The sequence below is a fragment of the Rhamphochromis longiceps genome, linkage group LG12 (assembly GCF_057381845.1).
Source record: "Rhamphochromis longiceps isolate RC_006_pf linkage group LG12, R_longiceps_female_GT1.1, whole genome shotgun sequence".
NCBI classification, from domain to species: domain Eukaryota; kingdom Metazoa; phylum Chordata; class Actinopteri; order Cichliformes; family Cichlidae; genus Rhamphochromis; species Rhamphochromis longiceps.
This window is the reverse complement of record NC_140568.1, coordinates 3,156,798-3,176,522: the sequence shown is the minus strand read 5'-3', so window position 1 is coordinate 3,176,522 and position 19,725 is coordinate 3,156,798. Positions and strand designations below refer to the sequence as shown.

General features: G+C 43.3%; 1 protein-coding gene across 1 annotated transcript in view; it reads left to right on the top strand.

The window, feature by feature from the left end:
• zdhhc8b (zDHHC palmitoyltransferase 8b) overlaps positions 1-18,322 on the top strand; it is a 58,969-nt gene extending 40,647 nt beyond the window's left edge. The window contains exons 2-11 of the mRNA XM_085424361.1: positions 4,585-4,706; positions 8,161-8,318; positions 9,588-9,760; positions 9,913-10,015; positions 10,848-10,939; positions 11,803-11,935; positions 14,787-14,892; positions 15,884-15,990; positions 16,099-17,165; positions 17,758-18,322. Coding sequence (XP_085280487.1) covers positions 4,585-4,706; positions 8,161-8,318; positions 9,588-9,760; positions 9,913-10,015; positions 10,848-10,939; positions 11,803-11,935; positions 14,787-14,892; positions 15,884-15,990; positions 16,099-17,165; positions 17,758-17,890 — 2,194 coding nt within the window. The 3' untranslated portion in view covers positions 17,891-18,322. The remainder of the gene's footprint in view (positions 1-4,584; positions 4,707-8,160; positions 8,319-9,587; positions 9,761-9,912; positions 10,016-10,847; positions 10,940-11,802; positions 11,936-14,786; positions 14,893-15,883; positions 15,991-16,098; positions 17,166-17,757) is intronic.
• Positions 18,323-19,725: the final 1,403 nt, after the last annotated feature.

Here is a 19,725-nt window from a genome sequence, read left to right as displayed (position 1 = left end):
ACACTAATTTCCTTCATGACTACAGTTCTCTCACACTGCCTCTCTTTCTTTTTAAGTCCTAATGAAAATTTCCTTCCTAGGGGGTGAAATGATACCAGCCTTACAATGGATTTCGGATCACTGGGTCTCAGTAGGCAGTCAGTACAAGAACACCCTCCCTCGTGTGTCCCACTGGGTTGAGACTTAATGAACTAATCAATGGGTTGGTGTTCTCAGCAGGAGCTGAATACATTACTGTAAGTGTTCCTTTTGGCCCAGCAGCGTCTTCTACCGTTATGGGTGTAATTCCAGCGAGGACTCACTGTTCATGATGGCTCTGAGATCCAGATAAAAGGTGACAGGAAAGTATTTTATTGTTCATGTAGTGAACATCTATCACTTATAACATTTTGACAGCCTGAAATATCAAAAGTCCGTTTCTGTCAGGTTTTACACGTATAGTTCATCGAGCATTACTGTGAATGAATCACAGACGTACTCTGCATATTAATCCGTCTTATTCACATTCACACAGACGACCGCGTCTTAAAAATGTCCATGTTGGACAAAGAAAAGTGCCACCTCTCAGTATCAGTCCCCAAAGCTCTCTGGATTCAGTCAGCTTTCTCTTTGATGGTTGTTCAGACTCTGCCCTCCATTTCTCCCAGTGCTACTAAAAGAGCAGATTACAGCAACTTCAAAGGGAAGGCTGTTTTTTTTTTTTTTCTGCTGTGATCCAAAAGAAGGAAAATGAGGGACAGATAGATCCGAGTAGTCAAATAGCCTTAGGATATGTAGTGGAGACCATATAGATGCTTGTCATGGTAGGTGATTGATTGTCACAGCACTGTTTCAAGCTTCAGCTGTGACTAATGGACCAGTTGAGCCATCTTAAAAATCATCAAATTCCTCATCAAACACATAATTACTTGACAAAGACTGCAGTGGCTTTTCCTCCCCTCTGAGGTTTTCTGGATTTTAGGGGTTTACCTCTAAAAGTGTTTCACTGAGCTTGTGTTGAATCAACAGACTCAAGCCTGTGGTTTTCTTAAGACACGATTTGTTTTTCTCCCCTTTTACTTTTTTTCTTTTAAAGACTGCTGAGTTATCATCACCATTGCTGTTTCCCACCAATAGATATCAGATACTCTGTTGTTATTGTCAAATGATGTGTATCTATTAAAATAGTTTCATTTTGGGTTTCACGACTTTCTTCCATAAAACCATCCCAACGTTTGTGTCTTTACTTTCTCCCTCTGTGAGCAAATCCAGCTCCACGAACTCTCAAGCTGTCCTGTTGTTTGCAGATCCCATAGTGACATAATTTTGTCAAAAGCACATATCAAGTAATGATGAGTCGGCAGACATGGGGGCCTCTGCTCTGTTCAGAGGGCAGCAGCAGCACATGCAGATGAGCTGCACAGCTCTCATTCTGTCTCCTTTTTTCTCTCTTTTTAATGCAAATATAGATCAAATGAACAACTCAGCAGTTGTCGCTGAGCTTTGCATACATGTGATTTTTGTCCAGTGATTTCACAATGATAAAATCGGGATTTTGAAGTCTGGAAAATGCTCCAAATATTCCTCGTTTTTTCCTGTTAAACTGTTAACTATACTACACTGAATTCAGCTGGATTGAATTACAGTGTATGTGAATCCAGACAACAGCGAGGATGAGTTTTGACAGCTAATGCAGCGGCGTGGCGCTGCGCTGTAATTCGTGTCGTGTAATTATTTCTGGTTTAGAAAACAACAGCTCTACACTTCTAATTGTTTTTGCTCACGTCTCAGTATGGATCCATTAAATCACCAAGTAGTTCTGACCACCCCAAGGCCGTTTGCATAATCGTTCACCAAACATGTGAGTCATGTTTAAAGAGCTCATTTGCACTTTAACAATGCAAATGTATGACGGCAGAGGGGAAGGTGCGCTCTTAGCTCGCAGTCTGCCTCCTACAGACTTTCTTCCTTTGCTGTTCAGCAGGAAAATCACATGTGTAACCCGAGGAATGACGGGTGGATTTACATTTAAGTAGGCATGCATGGATGGGACCTGTAGTGGTAGTAGTAGAAGTGATTTAGAAGATGTTTGCTGTGAAAGCGCTCATTGATCTGGCTAAGGTTAGTGAGGAGACCGCAAGCTGCTCTGCCAGCATGGGAGCGAGCTGTGGGCTATTTCTTCCCAATCCTGTGCTTTTATCTCCCTTTTCATCCTCATCTCAGTCACGAGACGAAATATGATTTTAATTTCTACTCCCTGGTATAGACGTTGACTCTGCACCTCAGTGTCTGTGAGGTATTCGGCCGCATGCAAGCTGCTGTTTTAGATGCCGATCGGCCTGGACGCTCTCCAGCTCCTGTTTGCAGTAGTTTTAATCATCAAAAAGATTCCTGGACTTTTTGGACTTTAGGCCTCGATGGAAGCAAACTCATTACTTTACTGCCCTTTTGGCAGAAAAAGCCCTTTCAGCTTAACAAATTATCCAAGCTATTTTTTGTGGACATTTTTATTTCTGTATTTATTTGCCTCAGTTGAAGTGTCATGGCGACACTTAGCGTGAACACTGCTTACCACGCAGGGCTGATAAGCACTCTGTTGTTATTTGTTCCTCCTACACAATTAACCAATGTCTGTGTGCTTAATTAGACTTTCTTTCAGTCACATTTTCCTCCCACGCTGTCAGCTCCCAGGTTCCCAAAATGGTTGCTGTCAGCTGCACTCCACCCCACCACCCCCCACCTCCTATCTGACTCCACTGTATCACACACTGCGCAAAAATACATGATCCCTTGACAGGCAAGTAAATTGGGATTTCGGGAGACTGTGGGGCTGCGTCCCGTTTCTCTTCTTTGATCAATTTTTTTAAGCACTTGTTGACACAGCATAGCACTCACTGCAGTGTGCTGAGTGAATGCCAGTTCTGCTGAGATGTACTTTGATGTTATTGTCTTGTAAAGGAAGATATGTGCAATGTGTGTTTTCAGAGAATAAGCAGGAACAAAAATCTGTCCCTTGTAAGACTTTGCCTTATATCCTGTATTTCCATGTCGCAATAAATCGCTCCACCTGTTTCCGATTTTACATGGATAAAGTTAACTTAGGTGGCAGCTCTTTTAGGATGTAATATATTATGAATATTTTTGTGGCCATTTTGAAAACTTCAACTAGTCATCTAGTTATAGACTAGAGTTAGCAGTGATATGATGCAACAGTGAGGGCGGATCAACCCAATACTAGGTCTAACAAAGCTGAAGAGGACTGCATGTGTGAAAGGCCATCTCGTCCCTGTTAGCGCTTCTCTGTTCTCGGTCTTTTGTAGAGCCATGGCTCTGAATAATTCAGCAAAGCAACAGCAGACTGGCAGAGCAGGAAAGGAGATAAATGGATTGAAGCTGATCTCGGGGCACGAGTACAGGAAGGAGCTTTTGACGTCACAATGAGCTGGGGAGGCATGTTTGGAGATTCAAGTGTTTGTATCTGAGTTGTGTGCCAGCCGGCCGTGAGTGTATTAGTCATCACTTAGAGTGAGAGTCTCTCTTTGAACCCCCAGCCCCACACCCCACACCCCAACCCTGTGAGATATTTCATTAATTCATGAATCCTCTGTGAGTTTCTGACCTGCAGGGTCTCTGTGGTATGTCCAGCTGTAGGTGTTCACACATCTCCATTCCGATGGCGTTTCACCTCCAGAGAGGCAGTCGGCTTGAATCGTGACACCGTAGGAAGCAAACAGTGTCTTGACATTTAAGTGCAGGTGACTGAGCAGAGCTGTGAGTCTTACTCAGGTGTCTCCACACTTGAATGTGTCACAGCCCTTATTGAGCTATAATTTGCAGGCGGTGGGGAAGGTCGGTTTGATGCAAAATGTTGCTCATCGAGGTTTGGTGAGAATATTTTTAGCCACGCTAGTGATGGCTTTTGGGTGTGAGTGTTGAGGCTGGAGTATTTCTAGCTGATGCATTTATTGGCTAGCAGATCCCAGTGCAGACTACATCAAGTTTAAAGTTCATTGTGGATGAGTAAGACATCAGCTGTTGTGCCAAAAACTCAATTATTTTAATTGAACAGTAGCTACTATTAAAGGCAGGAGTTTCAAAGATTTTAGAAGATTTCAACCAGTTTGGGTTTTTGTCAGCTTTGATTGTTTGGGCACAAAAAGCTGATGCAGGAAAAAGCTGTACTTGGACTTTAGTGACTCACTACAGCCCAACTTATGTAAGTGTAAAGTGGTGCACTGAGTGGAGCCGCATAGTAAGAAATCAACAATAGTTCTTTTCCAGTGAAGAATTACTTCCAAACAGAAAGATACAAATTGAGTTCAAAGACCTCAAATCCTCCTCATCGGGCTTTTATGTACTCGTGTTAAATAGACATTTTGTTAGACACTGCCCTGCATCGTTACTCAATAGAGGCTCATTCATGGGAAAGTCTGTTTTCTTGTAACACTTTTACCTTTGCTGTCACTTTTTACGCGGTTATGGTAAAGACAAGAAGGGGAAACGCACGGTTGATGAAAATGCAGCGCTGTTTAAATGTTTGTTACGATGTGCTGCTCAACACACAGGAAGGATCCTGATTGTCTTTGTCTTGATGTGTGTCTCTAGGTGCCCCTGGTTGACTAAAGTGATCTCGCCCGCTGTGCCTCTCTACAATGGACTGGTCTTCCTCTTCGTCTTGGCCAACTTCAGTATGGCAACCTTCATGGACCCTGGCGTTTACCCCAGAGGTTTGTACCGACGCGAGGAGCTTTGAAAATGTTTTGATCACAGTCTGAACTGTAAACTTTCTAAGCAAAATCTTATTACAGTATTTATCTGCCATCTAAAACATTAGTGTCTGTCATAAAGCATGTGCACATAAATGTAAGTGCTACATGTAAGTAATGGGTAAACTCTGCTGAGTCCCCATTTAGAAGGTGCTCTTTATTTCTTTTCTTTTTTTTTATAGCACCACATTTATCAGAGAACCACCCTACAGCGTTTCATTACCCTATTATCTGCCTCTTACAGTCTACCAGCTTCACATGCAGGGCACTGCTGGAGGTTATACGAGCCTTCATATTGCACGGTGTATTAAGTATCTTTCAGCTGTTCAGCCTGTCAAACAAGCTGCACTGACCTCTGCTCCTGATGCAGGCAGACTCCTGAGTCTCAGCCATAGTGGGTACTGATAATTCACCCATCCCTGGACATGTTTAATTTGCTTCTTGATGATAAGGACCTTGCTTTAGAGAGTCTTTTCTGCTCATAAAGGGGAAATGATTAGTAGGTTGTGTATAGTGCCAGTTAGCCGCCTCCCCAGGCCATGACTGTAGCCTTCTCCCACCAGGAGCTCAGTCTGAGTGGAGTTTTTTTTCTCCTCCTCTTACCTCATGTAGTGTATTTTCGTTGTTTTTTCCTATCAGCCTACCTTCTGACATGTCCAATGTGATGTTTGTGTAAAGTTGGTCAGAAGGTTCCTTTGTGAGTGCGCATGCGCCATTAGCGTGCTGCCTGCTGTAACCCCTAATTTCCCTCGGGATGAATAAAGTATTCTGATTCTGATTCTGATTCTATAGCAGCTGTCTTGTGTTTTATAGACTGGTGGCAGATGAGTTTTTCTAGGCACTTGATGTTATATTTGTCAGCCAAATTATAATATATGTGTCATCAAGACTGTAAAAGTAAAGTGCAGATTGAGGTCATGGACAGCACTTGCAATTTCCCCCTTTTTTTGAGGAAGCCACTAATTGAGGTGATGCACAAAAAAGATGACTGGGGCTAATGAGGCTGTGCAGTTATTAAGTTCATTTTTCTGAAGACAATTAGAAAGAAACTGAAACTTCAATAAAAATGCTAATGTTGTAGTTTGTTCCTGTTTAAAGGGAGTTTTCCTTCCCACTGTCACCAAGTACTTGCTCATAGGGTGTCGCTTGACTCTTGGGGCTTTCTCTTTGACGCGACTATTATTGTAATTTGGTGTTACATGGATTGAATGCAATTTTATTGAATTGAATTGAAGTACTAGGCCACCTATGTTTTACACCTACAGGAGCTGGTTGGCCATGGAAACACAACACCTCGATGCACAGTTTTTGTGTTGTTGTTGATGCCGGAGGAAGTTTGGAAGTCTGCAGTAATTGCGACAACAGAGTGCTGAGACTTTTCTGGATTATAAGCCTCAGCACTCTTTGAGCCCGCTCTGCAACTTTATATGTTCTGTCACTTCTTGGCTGAGTTGCTGTGGTTCTTTAACACTTCTACTTTGCAATGAAAACACCTGAATTCAGAGATTAAGAGGTGTGACCCAACATTTTTGTCCATGTAGGCTACCTCTATGTCACCATAGGAAATGGCATGTGTTTCAAGTGTTCGTTTTTTCACTCAAAGAGCAAAGATAATTTCATGCCCACTAACAGCCAATCATCACTGACCACAATAGTAAAATGTTTCTCCTTCACTGTGTTTAATTTGCCAGCTTCATGTCCTGTAAATATGCACAGTTCACCCGTTTGTGAAGGATGAACATCTGACAAAAACATATGCTGACGGTGACGATGCGCTGGGGAAAAAAGTGACTCACAATTCAAGAACAAATTGAGCATTACAACCTAGAACATGAATGATGTTCTACGTGGCCTTCACACTGGCAGTCTTTCAAGAACAAGCATTCAGAGCTAATGAAATGTATCTGAACATCACGCAGTTAACATAAAACAATGATAAAGAATCACACTGTAAGTACATACACACACAATCAGCTGCAAATAATAAAACTCCTTAAACAGTTCATACATATTGAAGCCCAGACACAGAATTTTAGGGGGTTCTGCTGTGTGTGGCTGGTACTCAGCATTGCCAGTGGATGTTTTGGACCATGTGGGTTGAGGGTCGTGGCATCTGTGGATCAGGCTTTCGAGGATGCTCAATAGGACAGGGATGTGGGAAATCACCTTCTGCTCTTTGTTGCATTTCTCGAGAACAATCCTAAAATGTTTCGGAGTGTCAGGGGAAGGTGGCTGCCACTGGGGTGCGTTGTTATATTAAGGAGAGGAGTTTGTATTTAGTCTACAGCAATGCTTAAGTGGGTCAATGCTAGAACCCAATGTTTCCTAACAGAAGACTGAGATGATAGGTACCATCCACTTCATCTGTCAGTGACTTTAATATTGTGGCTGATGGCCGGTCGCTGTGGATGCGACTGGATGTAGGTACCTTAGTCTTTAGTGCTAAAAATAAAAACAAACTGTATATTTTAGGTCATACTTCATTTGTTTCCTGAGTTTCATGCAAAAATAGAATTGAGTTTGACAAAGGCGGTGTAGATTGTACGAAACAGGCCAATGCTTTGTTACCGAACAAGCTCGGATGGAGCATTTGGAGGAAAGAATCTGTCAGAGGAGATGCGAGCCTAACTGCTGTTTGTGTTTGCTGGTTTGGCAGGCGGCTTGGCTTCAAAATCTATTTGAATCGACTTGAGAGCCATAATAGCAGAGCAATCTCCCGCTATGGAACTGTTTATTTCTGTGCTCTACCTTTGCTGCTATCTTGCTTGGTTTCCTTCTGCATGCGTGTACTCACCTACCCGGGTCAGTTATTGCTGTACTGTGAAATTATTTTCTGAAGTTGGAGTTTCATGCAAATCGATCAAATGTGCTCCTTTGATCAGATGAAAGGCATGTTGCTTTGGTACAGCTCCACAGTAAAAACAAAACAAAAAAGCTCTCAGCTGCAGGAGTTGTTCCGTTTTTCTCTCTGCAGAGACAATAAGGAATACTTTGCGTATGGCATTGCATTTCTGCTTGTGGCTAACAGTTGCAGTTCATCCAACAGCAGAGTCGGACACTGGGAAAGCTCATACTGCAGTTTGCAAAGTACGGGTTTAATTATCTTTTTATGTCAGATAAAGCAAACCGATAATTCTGCCAGGGTTTGAGGTCTAACTCCCATAAAAACAAATCCATTTTAAGAATGTATAAACTTGTGCGAATAAAGCCAGGCAGTCTCTTGCTCTACACAAGTCACACAGTTGATCAGCTCAAAGCACACCGAATAGGTCACGGGTTTGCTCTCTGCAGACATCTAACAGCAGGGTGGGCTTCGTTTGAGGCGCTTCCCTCGTGTCCCTGTCAAATGGAATCATAAAGCACAACCACGTGTCTCTTTCTGGGTTTGTTTGCAATGTCTTCTTCTCACCCACAGCGGACGAGGACGAGGATAAGGAGGATGATTTCCGGGCACCGCTCTACAAGAACGTGGAGATCAAGGGCATTCAGGTCCGGATGAAGTGGTGCGCCACCTGTCACTTCTACAGGCCGCCTCGCTGCTCGCACTGCAGCGTCTGTGACAACTGTGTGGAGGTGTGTGTGTGAATACAGAAGCATGAGTGCAAACAGAGAGAGTGTGTGTGTGTGGGTTCACTGCATATGAAATCTAAATATGCATCAAGGTCAGAGTAACATATAAGTATTTTATCAAGAATCTGTCCAGTTGGCATGTTCAGGCATATTTGATATGAAAAATAATGCAGATTTTTTTCTTTTTTGCATATATTTAGACTTCCTGCCAAGGATTAAAGCGGGGAAACAGCATTTCTTATTATCTGTGTTTCTGGCAAGAAAAATGTCATCATTAAAGATTATAATTACTGGAATAAATATAAGCTTTTGGCAGCTTCAACAGTAAAATACTGTAAGACTACACATTGGTACACACACAGAGGCATAAAAATACACAGGGACATCAGATATTAATACACAAGATGCAGAATTAAGCAGCTTGTATTCCTGCATGTGTTCTAGAAACTGGAAAAAGGGGTCGAATGTTGATGATCAAAACAATGAAATTAATGAACAGTTTTACAGGGATGTAGATGAATTTATGTCTCAGTAAGATTTAGGACTACCGGGAAACCACACATGCAATAGGCAGTACAAGGCATTTATTTAAGGCGCAGTGTGATTCGGAGTTACTGTTTACTGAAACAACAGGAGTCATAAAACTAGTTTCCAATTCCCAAGCAGTGCAGAACAAGGAGAAGAAGAACGAATGCCAGAGTTCGAGCTGTATGTATGAGCTGGACTGTACCTGATGATTAGGTGCTTTAAAACCTGCATTTTTATTTATTTCTTTTTCTGGCCTCCAGGTTCCAAAAAGAATTCTGACTGTGGAGAAAAAAAAGGTCCTCAGTCAGAAAATGTTTTCCTAAAAACTTTATGTTCTCAGTCCCTTCTATCAAGTCTTTTTTATAACAGAGCATGATGGTAATTTAGTAAATTATAGTCCCAGTTACAGTAAAATAGACCGTGAAGCTGTCTCTACGTGCAGTGTCCTTGATTTCTCGGTCACATGCCGGCCACAGCAAACACGCTCAACTGGTTGCTAAGGCACAAACAAAGGTGATGGTGACCACGTCTATCTTTTATTTATAATTTATGTTCATATGCCTCAAAAATAAGCAGAGTTTTAGCATTTGAACCCCCCCCCCCCCCCCCTCTCTCTGAACCAACTGTACCATCATGACTTACTTACATTGTGTGGGGGTTTTTTTTTTCCTTCTTAAAACCTTAAAGAGTTCTTCTGATTGGTTTCTCAAAATTTCTAAATAGAAAACTCCCTCCCTTTCTCAGGACTTTGACCATCACTGCCCCTGGGTGAACAACTGCATTGGACGGAGAAACTACCGCTACTTCTTCCTCTTCCTGCTGTCGCTGAGCGCTCACATGGTGGGAGTGTTCTGTTTTGGCCTCATCTTTGTCCTTGATCACAGAGAAACGCTGGGAGCGCTGCACACCACTGTCACGTATCCTTACACGTTTGTAAATCCTACAAAAATCATTTTGTGTTATTAGCTTTAGATTCTTTATTATTTCTTGTAAACTTGCTTCCTTGTATCGTGCATATATGACTCGCACTGTGACCTTACATTATTATGACCTTGACCTTTGTGCTCAGTTTGGTAGTGATGTGCATAGCGGGTCTTTTCTTTATTCCAGTCATGGGACTCACAGGTTTTCACATGGTGCTCGTAGCTCGAGGTCGAACAACCAACGAACAGGTGAGGAGATGTTGCTGAAAAGGAACGTGCATTTATTAATCAAACAATTAGTATTGTTACTGTTTATTGGTGTAACAGCTCCACGTAGAACAAGAAGAAATTAGAAACTAGTTGAGCACGTTAAAGGCAATAAGCACAGACACACTTAAGGGAATATCACACACAACACTGAACAGCACAGATATTCCCATGCAAGACGCCTTGTGAATGCATTTTGGGTGTGTGTGTTCACACTTATACATCCTTGTGAGGACCAAAAATTCAACTGTTACTATACTTGTGGGCAGAGGTGTGGACTCGAGTCACATGACTTGGACTCGAGTCAGACTCGAGTCATTAATTTTATGACTTTAGACTTGACTTGAAAAAATGTTCTAAGACTTGTGACTTGACTTGGACTTTTACACCAATGACTTGAGACTCGACTCTGACTTGCCTGACATTACTTGAGACTTGACTTGAGACTTGAGGATAAAGACTTGAGACTTACTTGAGACTTGCAAAACAATGACTTGGTCGCACCTCTGCTTGTGGGGACCAACAGTCTTTTACGGGGCCCAAATTCTTGGCCCCACAAGTTTGAAGATCTTTTTGATGCTCAAAATGTGGTTTTAGTGTCAAGGTTACAGGTTATGGTTATGGTTAGGCATTCACTTTTGATGGTTAGGATTAGGGTAAGCGGCTAGGGAAAGCATTAAGTCAATTAGATGTCTTCACTAAGATAAAAAGGCAAGTGTGTGTGTGTGTGTGTGTGTGTGTCCACTCTCTGTATGTTGGCCATGGCCTTGTGTTTACTTTGCTTCCAGCTGTAAACCAGCATTTTGTTCTGCAGGTGACGGGCAAGTTTCGTGGAGGAGTAAATCCTTTCACCAAGGGTTGCTGTGGCAACGTGGAGTACGTTTTATGTAGTCCCCTAGCACCCAGGTAAGATGCTTTACTATGCTGCGTGTGTCCATAGTATGGGTAGCTAATACATTGTAGAAACTGTCTTGTCTTCCTGTTACATGCAGTACATCAAGGCAATACACGTGCATATGTATACCACAGCTTACTCATGTGCCATGAAATCCATGCTGTACCAGCACATCACTGCAGTGGTAACACAAGCACATGCTCTGAGGTAGCTACAGAGGTGTTCTGCCTGAAAGCAGCCAGCAACCCTGGGGGGGGGGGGAAGGCAGATGGCTGAGGGAATTGGCTCACTCTGTAGAAACAACAGTTAATGGGAAACGGCGCGGAGCTAGCCAACCTGCTTTTTGCTCACATGCACACAGAGCATCACTAAAACCCGCCCCATTACACCCTATTGGGATGAGCCCCATCCCATAAAATTCAACAGTGTGACTGCAGAGAGACAACAACAGGTGGGGGTGAAATGTTGTGTGGTTGCTGTTTAGCTGTTGCACAGGCCTGATGGGATCCGCTTTAATTTACTGAATCAGTGACTCATATAACATCGAACCTGACTGGGAGTGAGTCTGACAGCAGAATCATTATGTTTCCTGTTTTTATAAAGGCGTTGATTGCTTGAATATGTCACGACTGCTCAGAAAACATGGAACAGTTTTTTTTTTTCCTCAAGTTTCTGCAGCGACGGCCCTGAAAAGCCAGCTAAACGTGCGCATCTGTGTGTGAAATGTCTTTTGTAAAGCATGCAGCAAGTCAGTTGGGATACCGGCGTGTCAGTGCATGACAGAGAGGCTGACGTGCATTGATAATGAAGTATAACTTTCAGTAGATGACTGTAAATAACCTGTTTGTTAATGTGCTGTAAATTTTTCATGAAGGTACATGCTGGACCCCAGGAAGAAGCCACACGTCAAAGTTCAGCCCCCGTTCATCAGACCAGATCTCTCAGAAAGGCAAATCACCATCAAAGTCACCGACAACGGTATTCATAGCACCATCATCAGCTCCAAGGTGACTAGCTTGCACTTACTAGGGAGCTTTCCCTTGTTCCTCTATCGTTTGTGGCTCGACACAGTCCTTTTTCCACTACAGAGGACACATTAGTGCGATAAAGCAGAGCTTTAGAATATTATTTAACACCTTAAAGACGGACGACTCAAATGGGGAAAATTATTTGAGTTCAAAAGGATGTGGTGAGTCTGACTAAATGTAAAAGTAAGCATGTCTGCAACTGATTTGCAAATCTCACAAACCTGCAATAGAAAACGTGTTCCACATTTGATGTCAGCAACATGTTGGGAAAGTCCCATGTTTACTGCTGTGTAGAATCCCCTCTTCTTCGTCTGGGAACTGAGGAGACCAACTGATGCACTTTTGGGACAGGAATGTCGTCCCATATTTGTCATATAGACGATTCTAGCTGCTCAAAAATTCTGGGTTTTCTGAGTCATATTTTTTGTTTCATGATGCATCAAATTGATGAAAGGTCGGGACTGCAGTCGGGAGAGTTCAGCCCCCTGTACTCTACTGCTGTGAAACCACTTTGATGTAATAGATGCAGATTTATCGTTGTACTGGTGAAATATGGAAAGACATCGTGTGGGTGGGAGCACATGTCCTCTAAAACCTGACTTTCAACATTGATGGTGTGTTTCCAGATGTGCAAGCTGGCAGTTATATAGGCACGGGTCCACCTCCTTACAATAAGAGATGCAGGCTTTTGAACTGGGCGCTGATTGTATGGAGGTATTTAAAACGAGCATGGCCCAGAGAAGACAGAAGAGTTTCTGAATCATGTTTGCATACAGCTTCTTCTCTGCTTCTTTGATAGAGCTTCAAATCTGTATTTGCATCTTGTCCCTTGCACACAGATTCCTCCAGATTTCCTGAATCTATAGTACTTACTGTAGGCAATTAAATATGGTAAATGGCCTGCATTTGTATAGCGCTTTTTACTTGTCCCTAAGGACCCCAAAGCGCTTTACACACTCAGTCATCCACCCATCCACACACACATTCACACACTGGTGATGGCAGCTACATTGTAGCCAGACCACCACCAGTAGGCAACGGGTGAAGTGTCTTGCCCAAGGACACAACGACTGAGACTGTCGAGGGCTCGAACCGGCAACCTTCCAATTACAAGGCAAACTCCCAACTCTTGAGCCACAATCGCCCTTTTTTCTAAGTTTTCAAAGGTTTCATGTTTTAGACACAGTGTTGTTGCAGTTTAGTGAAGCTCTGCCCATTTTCATTTCTGAGGAACTCTTTAGGATGCTCTTTTTACACCCTGTCATGTTACTAAACCTAAATTAGACACCAAATGTTCCTCTAGCTGCTTCTTTTTAGTTCCAACCACTTTTCTAGCACTTTTTCCAGCTTCCCTATTTTTTTGAGAACGTTTGCCGCCATCAAATTCGGTGTAATACAGTAAAATGTCCCAGTTTAAGCATCTGATATGTTTTCTGTGAAAGCAAATTGGCTTTATGAGTTTTTGCAAATCGTAGCATTCTGCTTTTATTTACATTTTAAATGGCGTCCCACATTTTTTGGAATCAGGTTGCACTAGCATTTATCCAGGCCTGTATCATTAATGTTGAATCGGTCATGTTGAACTTCGGTTGTCATTAGGAGCCTTGAAGTGCTGTGTGAGCACTATGGTGCACGCTACAACTTTTATAGGCACTAAAGATGATCCTAGTATTCATCAATAATGTATGGAGTGAAAAGAATCCATTTAGCATTAATCCACAGAGGACAAGAAATACATTTCCAGCTCTTATCCTCCACCAGTTACTGCCCATAACACAGAGACTGACAAGAAATCTCACAACAAATCTTTTCTTATGAATGCATACACTGATAACACTGTATAACAATATGGCTACTTTAATACTAACAAGACTTGTGTCAACATATTATTTCATTATTATTCAAAAATACAGGGGGTTATGCAGAGGATGGCACAGATACCTCAGTTCACTTTAAATCTAGACTGCTGCGCACTTGCTGATAAATTTGGGGTGAAACACGTGCGTCAGAACGACTAAACGAATGAAATATTATATTGAGCAATTCATATTTGATTTGATCCACAGGTTAGACTAAACAGACTGAAACTTGTCTTTTTGCCTTTAAGGGGCAGATGAGATATGGAAACGAGAGCCGGCTGGGAAGTCACCCTTGGATTGTCCCCAGACTCTGGAACGTTTTTGTTCCTTATGTTGTTAACTTTTGGAAAATCTGAGTCGGCTTTCTTAAGTAGGCCTCGACTGAGCAGTTAATTTTATTGCAACTCCCTCTTCTTCATGTCTGGCTGAAGTTTTGTTTTGTTTTTAGTTAACCATGGTTTGTCGCATCTATGGTTTGGGAAGGAAAATATTAAGAGGAAAGTTAGCTTTATTACAGTGGAGTAATTACTTCCTGGTTTCTGTGCTTAGTCAGGGATCTTTCTGCAACTAGGATTGATTACTTGGATTTTCTTTTCTGCCTGTAACTTAAGTTCTTAAGAGCTGGCTGAGAGGTACTGGAGAAAATTGTATTGATTGCTAAATGACAAAGTCGTGTCATTTGAAGTTTGGTGCCATCTCGGCCTAATAATGCAAGTTTTTAAAGGGAAGAAATCTGCAGACGGTGACTTAAATAGAAGCACAGCTGACTTCCAGCTCAAGACTGCGTCAGCTGCTACCAGCATTACATCCCTTAATCTGAGAATCTTAATCCAACTCTGCCGTTATTTCTTTTTTTCATTTTACAGCCACTACTAAGTATAAATTTAAACGTAGACTAGTTGCCATGTGCAGGTTTGCCACCCCGAAAACCCTCTGTGACACTTTGTGTTTGTCTCCTGTCTTTCGTGTAGTCCAAAAGCAGCCTCGATGGTTTAGATGACAAGGATACCCAGCCGCCGCTGCCACCCAAAGCTGATAGGTACAACCAGCTTAAAAGCCAGATGACCTCCAGTGAAGGTAAGAACCACAGAAACAGCCCTGACTCCATCTCTCTCTCTTTCTCCTGTCAGTCATCATCAATCCAAGTTCTTGTTCTTGTCACGGTTGCACCAAAGAGCAATTCCCAGAACTTCCTCTGTAGATCACTAGTGTCCTGGTTTGGGAGCAGGCTCTAGATTAGCCTGATGAATGTCCCTCCCAGCGGCAGGTTGATGGCCTTTTTCACGCCTGGCCAGAAAATCGGCCGTGATTTGCGGTGAGAAGGCAAGCTCTGCTCTGTGAATCAGCACCAGATTTGTGGTACGATTCCAGGGTGAAGCATTACAACGTAAATCACCACCGTTTTTCGGGTAGGGGAGGGGTACAATGGCAACTGAAAAATGCCTTTTGAAAACCATCCGTATAAACGACGAACCTACCGTGGAGGTACAGCTAAGGATTTTAGCCTCCGTTCAGCAGTATGAAATGGTTTATAGTAGTGTTAAGGGCAGGTTTCTTCCTCGGATCTCCAGTGTCATGGTGCATTATGTCAGGGACTGGAAACTTTCTGCTCTTCCAAAGAGCACTACTGCTGCCTGGTGGTACTTCAGGTCACTGCGCCCAGTCTAGCGTCACCTCGCCTTTCGAGGCACTTTACTGAACTCTGAACCTGTGGACACAGGTGTTCTTTGCGTGTTTCTCCAAAAAGATTCAGGCATCCCCGCTGAGACATGGCTGCCTGCTAAAAGCACCTTCTTTAAATGCATTTGGGTTTTGCATTTTACTCAAGAAGAGTGTTGTTTTTCAGTGATGGGCAGTTGGCTGTTGCTGGACTCAGATGTGTTAAATATTAGTTGCAGAACTGATTCTTCCCATCTGGCTATTCCTGTTAGTTTTGTTGTGTAGAAACTGTGATTGTGTGGTTTTGCAGAACTCTACAGCTTCTTATCTCTTGTCCTTATATACTATAATGTGTTGTTGCTTTAATGTGGAGTTTTTTAACACAGGGTTTATATTGTGTGTATTGTAGAGACTTCCCTGTCTGGTAAGACCCACCCATCCACTCCAGCCATGTACAAATTCAGGCCAACCTTTGGCACCATGCCCAAAGTCCACTACCACACTACAGAGGAGAAGGTAACGCATTAATGTTATTATCTATTATACATCTCTGTGAAACAATGAACAGTGAGTCATCGTAAAGTGCCAAAAGGCTCAGATGCTATTTTGACATTTGCCCCTCAGATTGTCATATCTGATGACCGGAAGCCCTCGGCCATCCTGGAAGAAGGTGTCCGTGGTCATGACTATCGATCTGAGCCGAACCTGGACCTGCCTGAATATGCTAATGCTCCCCTCCACCGCACGTTTCAGTCCTCGCCCCTCCAGCTGGATTCAGACCCCATCAACTCCCGCTCTCTCAGCCTCAAGCAGGGTCATGGCCGACCGGAGAAGGGCCAGCTCCCAGCACTGGAGCCACGGACAGTCACTTCAACCCCCTACAAGAGTGTCTTCTCTCCCAATAATCTCTCCAACCGCAATGGTAGTCTATCCTATGACAGCCTGCTCAACCCTAGCATTTCCCCAGCTACTCCCAGTGAGTCCATGGCCCACCGTGGTGTTCCCTCTGTGGGGTTCCACTCACCCTACCTGCCCACCAAAATGTGCCACATCCGGGAACCTGATATGCAGAGACAACAGGTCCCCCCTACCTACAGCCCAGTGATGCCCCCCAGAGTGGTGGGCAGACAGTCCCCTCACCTGAGGGACAGAGACCCGTCTCCGGTGCGCTACGACAACCTCTCCCAGACCATCATGGCATCCATCCAGGAGCGAAAGGAGAAGGAGGAGAGGGAGAGGCGGCAGATGCATCACGGGCGCTCCCAGACCCATATCTATGCCCAGGACTCTGGTGTGTTTGATGGGGGCTATGGCCTGCCTGCCAATGCTTGCTACCCAGATGGGCCTCGTGGCCCCGGGTCAAGAGGCCCAACACCTCCAGCCTATGGAGGCTCCAGGGACAACCTAATGGGGATTGGACTGATGAGCTATGGTCAAAGAACCCCAGTGCTGCGTCATGCTGGCTCTACACTGGGCCGTGCACCTAGGACGTCGTCCACCTCCCTGCACACAGATCAAAGCAGCATCAACAGCAGCCAGAGCAGAACCACAGGCCCAGAAGGCCCCTATCGCTCCCCGGCCCACCAGCCCCATTCCCCCGCTATGCCCCGTTCCCCTTCTTACTCCCGCCAGAAACTCTCCTACATCAGTGCACACGAGAGGACAGACTCCCCTCGTCTAGGGGGCCCAAGGTATGAATCCTAATGTAACTCCTGGGGTACTGCATGCATTGTACAGAGCCGGGGTCTGGAGGTCACTGAATGTATTCTGGATGGAAACGCTGCTCCCTCTGCTGGACACAACCAGCAATACATAGGGCACTAGGGTACTGCTAATCGAGGCAACATGTAGCAGTTGTGTCGTGTATGGTTTTTTTTGTCCCACTGTTCTGCTCATTTATTCACAAGTTATGTCTGGTGTGTGAAGTCGTACACATTCTGTTTTGATTTGTTTGTTTGCCTTTCTAGTAGAAGTTAAAAAAATCAATAACATTTTTTTGTATTATTTCAAACAAATCTGTTGAATAAAACTGTGTGACAATCATTCCTTTTTCATTTTGCATGCTCTTTACTGACTCCACTAACATTTTCAAGCCTTTTACTTTACTAACAAGTAAACACTTGACTAATCATCCACGTTGCTGTCTTGTTTTTTTTTTTGGGTGGGCGGGTTCTGACTGACATATAAAATTGTGTTGCTGTTCCAACTGATGTGCATGTTTTCACATCCCTTAGTGTTTGATTTGTTTGTTGAATCATTTCTTATTCTTCTCTTTCCACTCAGAGAGGCCATGAAAGTTAATGGGCAGATGGACTGCCACCCGAGTGCCCAGGGTGCCGCCCTCAGTCCCAGTCGCCACAGTAACGTCAAAAAGGTGACAGGCGTAGGAGGCACCACGTATGAGATATCAGTGTGAGCAGGGACACCACATCCACCAATGACCCACAGTGGACGCTCTGCCACAGAGATTCTCCTCTGTTATTTTAATAAGATAACAGGCAGTGAGGGGTGCATAGTACCCCCCCCTGTTTACTCTTCAAAATCAGAGGATCTCTTTGCTCTTTTGAGGGTCTTGTTTAGCTATATGCCCGTGTGTGTTTGTGCCAGAGGGGTGGGTTGTCGGTTGTTAACGTTGCAGGCTGTACTGTGCGTGTGCAGAGTGTTTGTCCTTAATATTTTGTAGTCCATCGTCGTGGACCGTCCAGCGAGATCGTCAATGTTTTTACCGTCGTCTCTCATCTGTGTTTATGAAGCGTTTGTTGTTCCAAATGTTACACGCAAACTTTCGCTCCAGCGAACGCTGAGGGCTGAACAGAAACACTACAGATCGATTAAACACTTGACTTGCTACGGATTTCTGCAAGAAGACTCTTTTCAGCTGACCTCAAAAAGTCAAGGTGCTTCACATTAACTTGTACTGTTCATGCCATGTCTGGTGGAGATGTGATGGAGGTTTATGTGGAGACGATATGTGCAAGGGCAGTAAAAAAAAAAAAAGCAACACAAGTCAGATGAGAAACTGGAGATGGTGACAAGGAAAGAGCTCTGCAGAACAGGAGCGGGTGTTCCTCAACCCTGACATGGTTATTTGATTGGGCAAAGACTGTATATAAAAGATGTTCCACAATACAATGACATCACCCATTTGTTTGGAGATTCCTGTTTTGAAGGACTAACTTTAGGATTTAGCTGAGTTTTTTTCTCTTTTTAAACACATTTGAAACGGAGGGCACAGCTGATCAGTTAACATTAGTTAGCATCTTCGATCAGCGGATTGCATCTGTTTTATACTGTGACATCAACTGGATGCTAATTTTAGCCTGTGAAAATCAGGCTTAAAACAAACTGCACTTACTGCAAAAATCAAACAGAACAGCTGACTCATTAGTTGTCCGACTAGCACTGGTTTAGTATGCTAGAGAAAGTGAAGGGTGGAACAGAGGGCACTGCACATCCCAGTGTATCCCCTGCCTGACCGTCTCCTTTTGTTATAAATGGGACCATGTTTTACTAAATTAACACCATGGAGTATTAAAAAAACCGACATAAAAACAACTTGATCCTAGCTACTGATACCATGATCTCATTTGGAAGATGCATTAGAAATCAAGTGAGATTTAGGATTACTTTTTCTTTTTGAATTCCATAAGACTTGTTTTGTGTAACCAGAAGTGTTGCCCCCTGCTGGCTATTACAACAAATGCAGGTTTAAGGCACTAACGTACTGGTTTCACTTTCAGAGGGATCCATCCATCCTTAAAGCACGTGGTAAGGGGTTGAGGAACACCCACTCTTCTACAGAGTACCTAACTTTTACTTTAGTTTTGGGTGGTTGCATTCCAAATTTAATGAAAAAGTCGCTTTTAATGAACACACTTTATTTTTCTAAAGAATTTTCTCAAGAACTCATGCATGCAGAGATGCAGGTTGACATTAAATTGAATATTATAAATGTCTCCGCTTCCTGTTTGTGGAGCACAGATTTTTAGAGTTGCAAACTAGCACAGCCCCGCCCCTTTACCCCGTAATGAGGATTCAGTATCCAATCATGGCTTTTTGTTTTTTCAGTTTGTGATTTCAGCATCAGCCACATCAAAAGAGCTGGGGTGATTATATTGTGCTCTGAAAGACCAGAATACCTCATCCCAGTGTTTTTCACTGAGTACAGAATGAGTCCACCCCGGAAGCAACCAAATGAAACTTTGTCAAACTCAAAAAAGGAAAAATATTTAGTCAATAAGCTATGTTTTT